This window comes from Phyllobates terribilis, unplaced genomic scaffold (assembly GCF_046119375.1).
Source record: "Phyllobates terribilis strain yellow unplaced genomic scaffold, ASM4611937v1 Scaffold_1__5_contigs__length_1240528914, whole genome shotgun sequence".
Taxonomy (NCBI): Eukaryota; Metazoa; Chordata; class Amphibia; order Anura; family Dendrobatidae; genus Phyllobates; species Phyllobates terribilis.
Window position 1 is genome coordinate 459,520,169 of NW_027362761.1, and position 16,613 is coordinate 459,536,781.

Here is a 16,613-nt window from a genome sequence, read left to right on the forward strand (position 1 = left end):
AATAGGGCTGGGGTTGATGTCAGCTTATAATGCCAGCTGACATCAAGCCCAGGTTAGTAATGGAGAGGCGTCTATAAGACACCCCCATTACTAACCCCATAGTCAAAGTTAAAAAAAACAAAACACAAACACCCAGAATAAAGTCCTTTAATTGAAATAAACACACAATTCTTTATTGTTCTAAATTAAACCATACTTACGATCACGCCCATTCCAGCTGAAGTCAACGATCTCCTGCAATAAAAGTAAAATAATAAAGCAACCTCATCCTTACCTCTCCATGGTTCCCACGACGGCTCCAGCTCTGCTACATTCACAGGACCGGCTGGATCGCAGCCGAAAGCAGCCATCCAGCTTGCCACGCCACAGACACTGAGAAGCGCAGGCATGCTTGTGCTCCTCAGTGTCTCGCTGTGACGGCATCCAGATGAGCCGAGGTCATGTCCAATGAACTCGGCTCACCTCATGCACGTCACTGACAACGTGGGAATACTTATTATATATGTGACTGACATGCAGGGCCGGCTCCAGGTTTTTCTGGGCCCCGGGCGAAAGAGTCTCAGTGGGCCCCTTTAACACATACCACGATTCATGATGCAGAGATACGGCGGAGAAATATATATATATATATTACAATGCAAATATTTCACTTCTTACATTACATGAGTGATATCTATTGTAAATTCCACAATAGCTCAGAAACCGGTGAATCGCTCCACACAGAATACTGGCCCCCATATAAGGCTCCATACGGAATACTGGCCCCCATATAACGCTTCATACGGAATACTGGCCCCCATATAAGGCCCCATACGGAATACTGGCCCCCATATAAGGCCCCATAAGGAATACTGGCCCCCATATAAGGCCCCATAAGGAATACTGGCCCCCATATAAGGCTCCATGCGGAATACTGACCCCCATATAAGGCTCCATACGGAATACTGGCCCCCATATAAGGCTCCATACGGAATACTGGCCCCCATATAAGGCTCCATACGGAATACTGGCCTCCATATAAGGCTCCATACGGAATACTGGCCTCCATATAAGGCTCCATACGGAATACTGGCCCCCATATAAGGCTCCATACGGAATACTGGCCCCCATATAACGCTCCATACAGGATACTGGTCCCCTTATAAAGCTCCATACAGGATACTGGCCCCCTTATAAAGCTCCATACAGGATACTGGTCCCCTTATAAAACTCCATACAGGATACTGGCCCCCATATAACGCTCCATACAGGATACCGGTCCCCTTATAACGCTCCATACAGGATACCGGTCCCCTTATAACGCTCCATACAGGATACTGGCCCCCATATAATGCTGCATGCAGGCTGTTACCCCCCACATAATGCCCCATACAGGCTGTCCCCCCCCTTATAATGCTCCATGCAGGCTGTTACCCCCCACATAATGCCCCATACAGCCCCCCCCTTTTAATGCTCCATGCAGGCTGCCCCCCCCCCCCACATAATGCACTATGCAGGCTGCCCCCCCCCTTTATAATGCCCCATGCAGGCTGTTCCCCACCTTATAATGCCCCATACAGGCTGTCCCCCCCCTCTTTATAATGCCCCATGCAGGATGTCCCCCCCTCTCTTTATAATGCCCCATGCAGGATGTCCCCCCCTCTCTTTATAATGCCCCATGCAGGATGTCACCCCCCCTCTTTATAATGCCTCATGCAGGATGCCCCCATACATTAAAAAAAAAAAATCAAATACTCACCTCCCTTCTCCTCACCTGCTGCCTGCTGCCCGCTGCTCGGGTCCGAACTCCAGCGTTGTCGGCGTCTTCCCGCTCAGCGTTCCCTGTGACGGCTCAGGGGAGGGCGCGGTGTAAAGACGTCACCGCGCCCTCTGACCTGAGACGTCACAGGGAGCGCAGAGCAGGAAGACAGCTGATCTGCGGAGGCACGGGGAGAGGTAAGTATCCAGCTGCCGGGGCCCTGAGCAAGCGGCGGAGAGGGGCGGGCGCTGGCAACGCTCTCCTCCGCCCATAGCCCAGTGGGGTGCGCGACCACGAGTGGGCCCCTCTGCCTGCTCAGGGCCCCGGGTGCGCCGGGTGCTGACGCCGGCCCTGCTGACATGTTTCTATCTATCTAATCTATGTGTGATGCTCTATTCTTTCTATTCTAAATTGTCGGGTACCGCTGCTGAATTGCCGGCCGGCTTTTTTAAAGAGACGGTGCATGAAAACAGTATTATTTTTTTTAATAAATCCTTTAACACTAAATGACAAGTACAGTAAGCTGAGCGCTGCCATCCAGCTTGTCATCCTTCAGAAACACTGCAGAGCGCAGGCATTATGGGAACTTCCGATTCCGGTATTCGATATTCTAAAAGTATCGGAACGCAGTATCACAACTTCGATCCCGCGAATATCGGTCGATACCCGATATTTCAGTATCGGAATGCTCAACACTACATATAATACTATACATCAGAAAATTACCTCCTCATTTTCCTCGTCATCTATCTCTACTTCAGCCTCCTCTTCATCATCCTCTCCTTTCTTTTTCTCCTCATTTTCTTCATCAGACTTTTCATTATCCCCTTTTTTCTCTAGTTCCTGTTATCAATGAGATAAAAAAAGACCGTCACTACAAATCGCTTTTTCTTCTGAATGTTGCTGAGAATTATGATATAATGTTTAATGCTTTCTCACGATGTCGTGTGGAAAGTTGTAGAAGGATGATTGAGAGGCTAGTGACTGATTGGTGAACGACACTGGAACCAATGGCTAAGTGAGCTCCGGTTAGTGTTTCTGACATAGTGATGAGGCGATGTTTAGGATGTGTATATACACCGCGTGCAGAATTATTAGGCAAATGAGTATTTTGATCACATGATACCTTTTATACACATTGTCCTACTCCATGCTGCATAGGCCTGAGAGCCAACTACCAATTAAGTAAATCTGGTGATGTGCATCTCTGTAATGAGGAGGGGTGTTGACTAATGACATCAACACCCTATATAAAGGTGTGCTTAATTATTAGGCAACTTCCTTTCCTTTGGCAAAATGGGTCAGTAGAGAGATTTGACGGGCTCTGAAAAGTCCAAAATTGTGAGATGTCTTGCAGAGGTCTTAAAATTTCCAAACTTTTGTAGCGTGATCACCGAACAATCAAGCGTTTCATGGCAAATAGCCAACGGGGTCGCAAGAAGCGTGTTGGCCAAAAAAGGCACAAAATAACTGCCCATGAATTGAGGAAAGCTGCCAAGATGCCATTCGCCACCAATTTTGCCATATTTCAAAGCTGCAACGTAACTGGAGTATCAAAAAGCACAAGCTATGCGATACTCAGGAACATGGCCAAGGTAAGGAAGGCTGAAAAACAACCACCTTTGAACAAGAAACATAAGATAAAATGTCAAGAATGGGCCAAGAAATATCTTAAGACTGATTTTTCAAAGGTTTTATGGACTGATGAAATGAGAGTGACTCTTGATGGGCCAGATGGATGGGCCAGATGGATGGGCCAGAGGCTGGATCAGTAAAGGGCAGAGAGCTCCACTCCGACTCAGACGCCAGCAAGGTGGAGGTGGGGTACTGGTATGGGCTGGTATCATCAAAGATGAACTTGTGGGACCTTTTCAGGTTGAGGATGGAGTGAAGCTCAACTCCCAGACCTACTGCCAGTTTCTGGAAGACAACTTCTTCAAGCAGTGGTACAGGAAGAAGTCGGTATCGTTCAAGAAAAACATGATTTTCATGCAGGACAATGCTCCATCACATGCATCCAACTACTCCACAGCCAGTGTGGCTGGCCAGTAAAGGTCTAAAAGAAGAAAAAATAATGACATGGCCCCCTTGTTCACCTGATCTGAACCCCATAGAGAACCTATGGTCCATCATAAAATGTGAGATCTACAGGGAGGGAAAACAGTACACCTCTCGGAACAGTGTCTGGGAGGCTGTGGTGGCTGCTGCACGCAATGTTGATCGAAAACAGATCAAGCAACTGACAGAATCTATGGATGGAAGGCGGTTGAGTGTCATCATAAAGAAAGGTGGCTATATTTATCACTAATTTTTTTGGTTTTTGTTTTTGCATTTCAGAAATGTTTATTTCTAATATTTGTGCACTGATATTGGTTTACCTGGTGAAAATAAACAAGTGAGATGGGATTATATTTGGTTTTTATGAAGTTGCCTAATAATTCTGCACAGTAATAGTTACCTGCACAAACAGATATCCTCCTAACATAGCCAAATCTAAAAAAAACCACTCCGACTTCCAAAAATATTAAGCTTGAATATTTATGAGTCTTTTGGGTTTATTGAGAACATAGTTGTTGATCAATAATAAAAATAATCCTCTAAAATACAACTTGCCTAATAATTCTGCACACAGTGTAGAATGGAATAAAGTTCCAAGGTGCACGTGAGACACTGAATCAGGGTGTGAAATGGGGTCAGCATGAAGTATAAAGGATTCTGTCTTCATGCCAGCCTTGGTCCTTATACTTAAGGCCTGGGAGCAGGAAAGAGCCACCAAGCTGCCTAATTGGCTTGGGGTGTAGAAAAGTAGGGTAAAGTCTGAAATTTTTAACTGATGTTCCTCCTTGCCAAAAGGTGGCACAAGGGATTACCAAAAAGTCTCAAAAATAAGTAGCCTCTGAGACTGACCCACCTGTATGTGAGTGTATGTTAGTGAGGAATCAACAAGGTGGTACCTGAATGAAAGTTCCACCAAGATCTACAAAAGAGTATTGCCTTCAAGCAAAGAAAGCAGAGACACCACCTGACGGTAAAGAGAAGTGAATGTACAACTCGTTGGAACCTGGAGAGATAGCATGAGCTTGAGTAGTATGGATCAAACTGTGGACACCACCACCAGTTCAGTTTAAAAGCCAGCCAGACAACAGTCGTTGCTCAAATCCCAGCAAAAATAAGACCAAGGGGGTGGCTTCAGAAGAGGAAGTAACCACAATTAGATTGGACTACAGAATGTATACCTCAGAAAAGTAAAGTGAAGGCTGGTGACATTAATCCAACTCATTCCTGTACTGAACTGTCTTGTAAACCGTTGTGTATCGTTCCAAGCCTGTGCCTCCAATCCGCTAAGTTACTAGAGAACTGCCCTGCAGCTTCCAGTGTGTATTGGCTGCCCCGTGTGGGGTGCCTACCAATGCAGACCATTACAACAAATGTTTTAATGTTCACAGGACACACAAAATAATCTGGCAACATGGTCCCCCGTACAAAAATAATTTTGGAGATAGTGAGAATTAAACTCCCGATTAAATAATAACCTACCGTATATGATGCGCACAAACTGGAGTCCCAATTTCAAAATATATAGGTAAAATGTCAATTTTATTAATGCAACAGAGGTGACAAAAAGTACAAAATATAAAAGGAGGTGACCAAAAGATGATCATTGCCCAGTTACCAATGTATACTAACATTTGTGTAAACAAGGTACAATATTAGCAACCATTACATGTAAAAGTGCTTACCCTTGCGCAGAATCCTGGTGAGAGCCCCAATGCGTGTTTTGCGTTCGGTTTTTCAAGGGTTGTACATTTTGTATAACATTCTTACCATCTGGTGCACAGCCCCTAATGCAGTCTTTCAATAGTGAGAGCAGTATATAACAATAGAATATATAAGGTCATAGCTTACAGAGAAGCTCAAATACTAACCCAAATTTGGGTCTGTGGAATGCAGTAAAAATGTATTGTGTCCCTCCAGATTTCATCTTGTATTATATACAGTTGTGCTCAGAAGTTTACATACCCCAGCAGAATTTTTCCTTTCTTGGCCTGGTTTCAGAGAATATGAATGATAACAAGAAAACTCTCCCACTCATGGTTATTGGTTGGGTGAAGCCATTTATTGGCAGACTACTGTGTTTTCTCTTTTTAAATCTTAAATCACAACCAAAAACATCCAAATGACCCTGATCAAAAGTTCACATACCCCAGTTCTTAATACCGTTTATTGTCCCCTCTAACATCAATGACAGCTTGAAGTCTTTTGGAGTAGTTGTGGATGAGGTTCTTTATTTTCTCAGATGGTAAAGCTGCCCATTCTTTTTGGCAAAAAGCCTCCAGTTCCTGTAAATTCCTGGGCTGTCTAGCATGAACTGCACGCTTGAGATCTCCCCAGAGTGGCTCAATGATATTGAGGTCAGGAGACTGAGATCGCCACTCCAGAACCTTCACTTTGTTCTGCTGTAGCCAATGACAGGTTGACTTGGCCTTGTGTTTTGGATTGTTGTCATGTTGGAACGTCCAAATACGTCCCATGCGCAGCTTCCGGGCTCATGAGTGCAAGTTTGCCTCCAGTATTTGCTGATAATGTGCTGCATTCATCTTTCCCTCAACTTTTACCAAGTTTCCTGTGCCTTTGTAGCTCAAACATCCCCAAAACATCAGCGGTCCACCTCTGTGCTTTACTGTAGGAATGGTGTTCCTTTCATCATAGGCCTTGTTGACCTGTCTCCAAAAGTAATGTTTATGGCTGTGGCCAAAAAGTTGTTGGTCTACCTGACCGTGGTTTGGTTTTTACAGAGCCCCTGATTTTCCATTTGTTAATCACAGTTTGAACGCTGCTAACCGGCATTATCAATTCCTTGGATATTTTTTTGTATCCCTTTCCTGTGTTATACAGTTCAAGTACCTTTTCCCGTAGATCCGTTGACAACTCTTTTGTGTTCCCCATGACTCACAATCCAGAAACGTCAGTGGCTGGATGAAAGATGCAAGAATCTGTCTGGATCCTAGAAACTCACTCTGCTTGTAATCAGTGGGTGTGCATAAAAGCTAACAGGTCACAGGTGAGGATGTTACCTTTAGTAGCCATTCAAACCTATTTGTGTCAAATTCTGTGCATGTTATCAGGCCAAAAACACCAGGGTATGTGAACTTTTGATCAGGGTCATTTGGATGTTTTTGGTCGTCATTAAGATTTAAAAAGAGGGAAAAAAAAACACAGTAGTTTGACAATAAATGGCTTCACCCAACCAATAACCATGAGTGGAGAAAACGTTTTTTGTTATCATTCATATTCTCTGAAACAAGGCCAAGAAAGGAAAAATTCTACTTTTGAGCACAACTATATTTGTCATCAAATTCATTGGCTTCTGATCTTAAATTTGTTTGCTCATACTACTCCCATGAGTACAAGCCACACAACCTGTAATATGGTGATTAATTACTTTGACCTGGTAACAGGTCATTTGTCAGTTTTCGCTCTCATTTTAGTCCCGCTGCTCTTTATTTATTTATAAAATTCATTATATAGATGCAGAGATAAGGGCCTTTTCACTTATTTTTCTAGACTTTACAAGGGGGCGTGGCTCACAACCTGTGGGGCGTGTCTTTAGGCAGCTCTGTATATTATTATTGTTAGTTTTAATAATAATAACATTTGGATGTGGAAATAATGAGAGGAGGTTATATAGGTGTTGTGGTTAGATCTTTTTGTCTTACATGCCAGTCTTTTGCCCCCATGTGGTGAATGGGGGCTCAACGCAAATGGACACTGCAAGACACAGTGGGGAAGGGACCTAAAGCACACTGCTTACAGAGGACCGGTCACCAGTGAAAAGTGGACAGTTTTTGCCCTCATTTTCTCACTGCACCCCACTGTGTTTTTTCCCCCCGCCGTAACACTTCTAGAGATCTGGGCAGTTTTTGTTAATGCTACTTTTTATGGTCTTTACAAGGGGACGGTGTTCACAGGATAATTATGCAGCGCAACCTAAAGACACGCCCTAGAGAATCCTGTGAGCCATGTCCCCTAGTACAGACTATAAAAATTAGCACTAAATGAAAAGGCCCATATTTCTGGAACCATATGGCATATATACAGTATATTTAAAAAAAAGAACAAACTAGCCACTTTTGATCTGGTGATGTTGTGCGATATCACAATATAAATCCATTCTCATGGGAAATTCTTCCCTTAATATGGTCCATATGATAAATGGATTATGGAGCCATACCACAACTTTATGCAGTCAACAATACACCTGGTGAGGACTTATGAGCTACACCTCTATGTAAGGTCATCTACATGTTGTTATGAAATAACGGAGGAAGGAAAGGGCAAATAAAGGAAGATGCCGCACCTACTCGCAACTGGTCCCTGTACAGACTAGAAAAGTCCCTATCTGCTCAAGTAAAAACATCTCCTCGAACATGGCTCCCAAAAAAGGCCATCAAGGGGTTTCTCGTACCTCCTGAGCATCCAGAGGGGAGGCTGCACACAAATCCTACAAAGGAAAAGGAGAGCGTGCAGGGGGACAATAGGATCCAGGGTAAGAAACTAAAACACGTTCACACTGAACTAAACAGAACACAGAGAACTAAAAAAATAAATGACCTAAGTGAAAACCTCCCAGACCCCAAACGTGGAAGAAAAGAAAGGGTGCTGGGGAGGATAGCTCAGAAACAGACAGCGGAAAAGCAACAGAGATTACTAACAAGATCATCTCTAGCTAAGGAGATGGAACTCCAAACATCCATCAACCATGAAGTATAGCCAGCAAAGAAGGCAGGTGCAAGGTCAGTATAAATAGCCCCCCACAAGATGTGGTAGGACAGAAAAAAATAGGGAAGTGAGAGACACCTGAATAGAAGCAGCAGTTGGACAGAGACCATGCAGGCTGTGGCTCAGCAGAGAGGGACACAGACCACGCAGAAAGCGGTCACTGGATCGAATCGCGAAACCAAGCCATGACAGTGACACATGTACAAACACATGACGCTCACCTCAATTTTCTTCAGAACATCCACATTGGTGCCAGGTTTAGTGGCTTTGGCCTTTTTTTCACCTGATAAGTGATTGATCAACAGTTAAGATTAAGAGTTTAGGAGGTTGGGCAGACATAGATTATGGCTCTCAGCCACCACTAGAGTGGCAGCAAGTTTTAGTTCTCCCTAATCTTCAGCAGGGGGGGGGGGTGACCACCTATTCCTGACCCTTGCTATCAATTTCTTGTCTGGAAGGGATGAGGAAAGGTTTGTTAGTTTTTCTATCTTCCGGCTGAAGACTTGTTATGGAAGGCATCCTTGTACACCATTTTGTGTGGCATGCTGCCCTTTTCTGCATTTAGATAGAAAAAGCACAAATTGGGCTTACAAAAAAATAATTGTTACAACTCTACAAAAAAATAGTATTGATAGGGCATACCAACTGCTTTAAACTTCATGTCACTCACTTTTAAAGAGTGCTTCAACAAAATATTAATTTAAGGTGTGCATATTTATGCAAATACATTAATTTAGTTCATATAATACAAAAGTTCTTGTCCATGCAAAGAAAATAAATACAGTAGCTGTTTCATCGTACTGTGTGGTGAGTGCCAATCTACTTTTTGAGAGGGTACATTATTTTAGTTTTTTATTTTTCCAAATAAACTTTTTTTTTTTTTTTTTTAATTATACAGATCATACTGTAGGTGGCATAAAAGATGGAAAAATTCTAAATTTATTCTTCTTAGTATGGATTTTTTTTACATGACAAAAAAAAAATAGCGTTTTAAACAGGGGTGTGTAGTCTTCTTGTACATACACAAACAATACACACCTGTCCATAATACAAAAAGCATTTTCTATTGTGAATCAATATTGTGCTTTTATGGAATAAGCTCACAAATGTTGTGGCATGCCATTTTGGACAAAGATTTGCAACTTTTTAATTCTTTAGCCACTTTTCAAAATTAGTTTGAAAAGGTTTTATCAGGAGGGCAAACAAAGCCCAACATATTTACACTAAAAATTGGAGTAAATTATAGGACAAACCTATGCTGGCCCATAGCAGGCTAGAGGAAAAATTACTTATTGTTATTTTATAGGTCTTGATAAATTTGCCACATTTTTTCCCAGTTCACTTTATGTTAAGAGGCATTTTCAAAACAGCATATTTTTAGATTGTGCCAGAAATTGAATTCTAAGCCCGCTGAAAGCAAGTATAGATTTGTGATATAATTTGCAACAATTTCTAGCGTGCGGTGACACGCCATTCCCAAATAAATCCTACACACCGACGAGCAACAGGACAGGTAATCACTTGTTTTGGTTAGCTATCTATTGGCTCTGTGGCTTTTACATGCATCATCATGCCATTTAACTTCTAGTGGTACCTTTCATACTTCACCTAAACCTGAGGTATATGCTCTCCCTGATACCAGTGGTCCACCTGACCCTAGCTGTATATGTAACACCCCGAGGGCTCGGCTGCTACAGGGGTATTGCACCTCAAACCAAAGGTGTGATATTCCACTCCCGGGTAAGGATGGAGTGTGGACCAGGGCTCAGTAAGCTGCATGCACCACACACACCCCATTTCCGAGGGACAGCTCTACGGTGCTCCCACTAGACAGAGGTGCAGGCACGACAGCATCTGTCCCTGTCTGGAGTGGGGAGGGGAAGGAAAACCCAGTGGTGTAGGAGCAGATAGGGGTGGGTCTCTGGGCATAGGTAGGAGCCCATTGGTTGCTAGTCAGCTGGGCTCACACAGAGAGGGAGGTATATAAGGTGGGCACCATCTTAGAAGTTCAGTCAGACAGTCAGAGGAGAGGAGTGAGAGAAGGAGTTCAGCCAGAGAGGGCTGACAGGGAGCTGTGGCTCAGTCTGGGCCCAGCTCCACGAGACAGGCCTGGAGTGGAGGCCAGAAACAGCAGAGAGAACAGGAACAGAAGAGAAAGGAAACAAGGAACAGAACATTAAGAGAAGCCCAGAGACACGAGAGAAGAAGGAACCCCATAGGCCCAGGAGATTGCGGGTGACGGGTTGGTAGAACAGGGTACCGGATCCCAAATTGGTGGAGGCGACTAATCCTCAGCCAAAGACCGGCGGTCGTGACTATATCTCGGTGCCACCCCTCACTACACCTACCAGGAAAGCACACCACATAGGGTCAGGGACGCAGAAATAAGCGTACCAAGAGAAGGCCCGAGGCAGCCGGACAAACAGAGTCACTGGTGGGGCACGGCCAGGGAAGAGAAGGGAGCCCTGTGCCACGCTCTGGAATTGCCTGGGAGTTGGTCGAGCCCCTTGCCTGGTGGACGCAGCACGGCTTGGGCAGTCACCGCCGGTGCCGAGGTGACTAGGACCAGTAAAGAACTGTGAGTAAAGCATTGGAAACTGCAACCACACGTCTCTGTGCTTCTTCGCCGCACCAGCACCACCAGTGCTGGGAAGCTCGTGCACCATCACTCCCATCATCCGCACTAACTGCCCTGAGGCTATACTTCTCCCGTGGGGAGTTATCCCATACTTGGCTGCGCATACAACATCAGCCTCAGTGGTCTGCATCGCAGCGGCGGTCCCCACTGACCGCAATCCACGGGTGGCGTAGTCGGACAATTATCATGCTACTAAGTCTGCCACTGGTTTGACCACCCTGGGCACGGACCGGGTGATCGCCATGGAGACTACAACCCCCAGAAGCCCGATTCCGGGTGCCCCTCGGCCCAGGGGGCGAGTCATATATATGATATTTAACTTATTGAGTATGTTACTCCAGGCTTTCTTTTTCTTATATTATGGAGAATATGAGCTTTCCATGAAGAAGCAGCGATTATTTTGTTGAAATGTTATATGCTATTTACTTTCCTGTACCCACTTTGAGACATGTCTAGATCTACTATTTTTATTTTTCATTATCATGACATATGTTTCCATACTTTGCACTGATAACCTTGATAAAGGCCAGAAGTGCCGAAACGTTGGCATGTAATCTGTCTCGTATGGGTTAGCTCAATACAGTTATTTAAGAATCATTTTTCATTTTTGTGCCGAAGGCTTTTTTACAAGAAAGTTATTAGTCAGGCTTCTCTTAGTAAATCTAGGGCATCTTAGGTTCCCTTTAAAAAAAAAAAAAAAAAAAAAAAGAAAAAAGAAAAAAACGCCAATAACCTGGCAATGTGGGGTTAATCTGCAGGTTAATGGCGTTCCGAACCTGCCCGGCGCCCGCACTGAGATCCCCGCTGCCGGGAGGAAATGAGCTTTATTTCTCCCAGCAGCATTTGGCATTCAGTCATGGGGGTGGTATTGGATGGTTTCAGTCACCGCTGTGTAGAGAGTGGCAGCTGTAACCGCCCCCAGCACTGAGACAGCAGTTCAGCATTAGGACTCATCATTAGGGCCAGTTGTCAGTCAGTGGTGGTTACAGCCGCTGCTCTCTATACACAGAGTGGTGACTGAAACTGTGTCAGCACCGCCCCTATGACTGAACTCTGAATGCTGCCGGGGAAAATAAAGTTAATTTCCTCTCTGCAGCGAGGCTCTAAGTGTCAGCCCCAGGCAGGTTCAGAATGCTAATAACCTGCAGATTAACCCCATATCTACATGTTAAAATGCACCTGTCAGCAGAATTGTGCTCAGTAAATTATATACATCAGGTGGACGCCATTACACTGATTAAAATGATACCTTGATTTATTAAATCCATCCTGTGGTTCTTGTGCAATCTTTGCTTTGTTTGGAGATAATGATATGCTCGTGCTTCGGGGCGGCCTGTGGGGGGGGGGCAATCTATCTGGTGCTCTGCTGACATATTCAGCTGTATGCTCTTATGACAGCTCACTGATCGTTCACTGACCAGCCTCCTATTTTACTTAATGCATCTAGTAGTGCAGGGCTAGGTAAAATAGGAGGCAGGTCAGTGACCGATCAGTGAGCTGTCATAAGAGCATACAGATGAATATCTAAGCAGAGCACCAGATAGATTGCCTGCCCCCCCCCCCCCCCAAGGCCGCCCCGAAGCACGAGCATATCATTATCTCCAAACTGAAAGCAAAAATTGCACAAGAACCACAGGATGGATCTAATCAAGGTATCATTTTAATCAGTGTAATGTTGCCCACCTGACAGTGTATGTATATTACTGAGCACAATCCTGCTGACAGGTGTGCTTTAATAGGGTTTTTTTCATGTGACAGGTTCCTTTTAATGTTTGTCCAAATAAAATCCACCCATAGTTTATACCTTTCTTTTTCTTCTTCTTGACAGCTTTCATTTCTCTTGGAAGTAGCCGCCAATCTATATTTAAGAAAGAAAAAGTGTAAAATAAAGAAAGTCAGTGTCACAGGTTTATCGCGACAGAGAGGAGACAGAAGACAGCAGCATCTGATTCCTCCCACTCCTGCATTTACTAGAAGCCTTTCACCTTCATATTAAATGGTGCAGGTTTCAATCTGCTCAGTTGTGAGCTCCTGGAAGCTTACCTGCATTAAGGCTCTCTGCCCTCCAGTGTTAGCCACTCCCCGCTCCTATATTTTCTGGGCTTTGGCTTGGAATCATTGCCAGAGCTAGCTAATGCTGCATGGCGCTAGGGTTGTGGTGGAGAGTTATTTGTTTGAGAAGGCATTTGGAGGATTTAAGCCAAGACTGTTGTGTGGTTTAGGTTGTGTGTAATCCTCTTCTATTTCGGTTTTTCCCCATCCTTCACTTCCCAGTGTTAACCTCTGTTTGTGTGCATATATATTTCTATGATTGGTATTTTCCTTTAGCCCTGTTTGTATTACCTTGTTAGTCTGATTGGTGTACTACCATGCACTACTACTCCCCTCTTCCCTGGATGGGGGAAGGGGACAGACTGAGGGCGGATTGAGGAGCTCAGACAAGGTACGTGGCCCCAGCATCTTCACCTTCAGAAGTAATCCAGGGAACAGGACCAGCTAGGGTGCCCCTAGTGTTAGGGACAGGGAAGGAGCCCCTGGCCCCGGGATGCCCGACAACAGAGTCGTAGTCATGACAGACTATGGGAAACATTCCTAGCTTCTGGATTTGCACTAGTCAAATTTGCAAATATAAAGCAGCTCCCCAATTAAATAAATGTTTCAAATATACAGTCTATAGTAAAAATGTATTGATCTCTGAGGCAGGGGTCACATATTGAGGATTTAATATTGTTATTTTTTTTTTGTTAAATCCATTCACATGAGATATAAAAAATCTATTTTGGAGTGCAAACAACAAAGCTATCAATTGGCATTATAATTTGTATGTAAAAGCCACACTACCAATTCCATTGTGGATTTCACCTGCAGGATGAGACCATGGCTCCAGTATCATATTGGTGCTTCCTGCATCTCCTCTCTAGAAGGTAACAGCCACGCTCTGCCTAGAACATGATAACATGATCGGGTGTCTCATGTTATATCCAGCATTACCTGGTGTCCACACATCCATACGTTTCTTCTCTTCTTCACGCTGATATTTTGTGCTGTATTTGTCAATGCCTGAAACATATGCCAGCAGGTTAGTAAAATGCATAGATAATATTCAGTAGATTCCTTGCCTGGGCAAGAAAACTCAGAAATTACACTGAGTGATCAGACACTTTCTTAGTCACTCATCATGCAAGTAGAGCTGGTTGTCACTCAAGGGCTGGTTTGACCAGTAACTACACTCATTTCCATTAAACAGGCTTTTCTAATATTTTTGTGGTGTATCACCTTGTATTAATCATGAATGCCCATGGCAATCCTCAGATCTGAAGTGCGCATCAAGTCCTTTATTTGTCCTATTATCATAAATAAACCCTCTCGATCATCTAACTTGTACAGTTTCTATCAATTGTTTGGTATTTATTCACGTCAGGAACAGTCGGCGAGGGGGTATGCGCTCTCAGATGGGCATACACCCTCCCTGCTCATAAAGTATGAAATCTTTTTACATTTATTTTGGAGTCCTGCCTTTTTTTCGTTCTAATTGCGAATGAATATCTCCTACTTGCCAACTTTTCAGAATGGGATATTAAAGAAGCCTTCCCATCAAAGTTGTTATCCTCTTAATATATTGCAATCGCCATATTATAAAGCATGGTGTACTTACAATTGCTCATTTTGCCTTTCTACCCAGTTAATTCTTCTATTTCCCATTGGGTCTATAACAATGATTAAAAACTCACTAGCTGCATCCTTCTAAGCTTTATGTAGAAACAGGAAGTCAATATTCCCTGCATAACTCATGAGTTACTGCAAAAGACCCTGGCAAGAGGAGGAGCGGAGCAGCTGGGTCAGGAGTTGAAGAGGGAAATGATAAATGCAGGGACAAGAGACTTCCTATTTCTACATAAAGCAAAGAAAAATTAACTGGGTAGAAAGGTAAAATGAGCAATTGTAACAAAACAGTGCTGTATTATATGATGGCTGCAATATATTAAGAGGATAAAAACTTTGATGGGAGTACTTGTTTAAAAGGAAAACTGTCAGGAGCTCTAGCTTCCCACTGGACATTTCCGCAGATTTACTTGTGGAAATGGTGTGGATATATGGCACATTTCACCCTTTGCAAGGGGTGGGTGAAATACATTTTATATTTGCAAAACTTGACATGCTGCATATTACCAATTCTCAGCTGAGGTTAATTTTTTCTCCACAGCATGTGAATGGGATTTAGGGTGAATTCATACGTAGTGGGTACGGCTGATTGGACCCATGGAAGTTCCTGTTCGACCAAACTTTAGTCCAAAGTTCGGTCCGGATACCAGAACTGTACCCGAACCTCATAGAAATCAATGGGGACCCAAACTTTGGAGTTAGAAAATCAATCTCTCTCTCCTGCAAAACAGACTTCCAGGAGAAGTCCATGTTCGGAGTTCAGCAATGAACACTATCTGTCCGGTACGAACCCCAAACTTAATAGTTCGGGTTTGCAGCAAAAATAGCCAACACTGTTCCATATATTAGAATAAAACTTGCAGAAATCCATATCCTTCCACCAAAACAACCTAATCAGGTGAAAGAAATGGATTTTCGGTTGCAGAAATGTGTTGTGTGTGAACATACACTTAGTGAAATCTCATTCACAAATGAGATTCTCTTATAAATGTTCCACTGCAATGTAATGTAATCGCAACATAGTGATTGTTTTAAATTAATTTATAATTGTAGAACTGAAGGAACTACAAGTTAATGCCTTAAAATCCCGCTACAGGCTTCTGTCTAAAACAGAAATTCGTTGGACGCTCCTCATCTTTGACAAAGGAAGACTCCTCTTCCGAAACGCATTGGATGGAAGAGAGTACACATGTACTATTCGTACTTCGCATGATCACACAGAAGCTAGCGAAGAATCCTGGGCTTTCACTATTGCAACAAAACTGGTTCAACTTCCTTAGAATACAGGACATACAGTGGAGGTAAAAGTTTGGGCCCTGCTGGTCAAAATTACTGTTATTGGGAACAGTTAAGCAAGTTAAAGATTAAATTATCTCTAAAAGGACTAAAGTTAAAGATGACACATTTCCTTTGTAAATTAGGCAAAAAAATATATATATTGCAATTCCCCCCCCCCATTTAAAAAAGGACAAGGAAAATGGGCTGATGCAAAAGTGTGGGTACCCTGCATGGTTGGTACCTAGTAGCACCCCCATTTAACTGTTTGCATGGGTTTCCTCCCACACTCCAAAGACATACTGATAGGGAATCTAGATTGTGAGCCCCGATGGGGACAGCGACGATAATGTATGTAAAGCGCTGCAGAATATGTTAGCGCTATATAAAAATAAAGATTATTATTTAAAAGTATCACAGGTTGTAAATGCTTTTTGTAGCCATATGAGTGTCTTTCAAGTCTTGTTTGAGGGATTTTCATCGATTCTCCCTTGGGAATTTCTTCCAGTTCTGTGAGAT

The 16,613-nt window shown here is 43.5% G+C and overlaps 1 protein-coding gene across 1 annotated transcript in view; it reads right to left on the reverse strand.

Moving 5' to 3' along the window:
* The window catches only part of POLR3G (RNA polymerase III subunit G), a 65,697-nt gene that overhangs the window by 3,821 nt on the left and 45,263 nt on the right, over nucleotides 1–16,613 (reverse strand). Inside the window, exons 5-8 of the mRNA XM_073678687.1 lie at nucleotides 14,148–14,216; nucleotides 12,961–13,014; nucleotides 8,740–8,801; nucleotides 2,465–2,581 (exon numbers count right to left, since the gene is read on the reverse strand). Coding sequence (XP_073534788.1) covers nucleotides 2,465–2,581; nucleotides 8,740–8,801; nucleotides 12,961–13,014; nucleotides 14,148–14,216 — 302 coding nt within the window. The remainder of the gene's footprint in view (nucleotides 1–2,464; nucleotides 2,582–8,739; nucleotides 8,802–12,960; nucleotides 13,015–14,147; nucleotides 14,217–16,613) is intronic.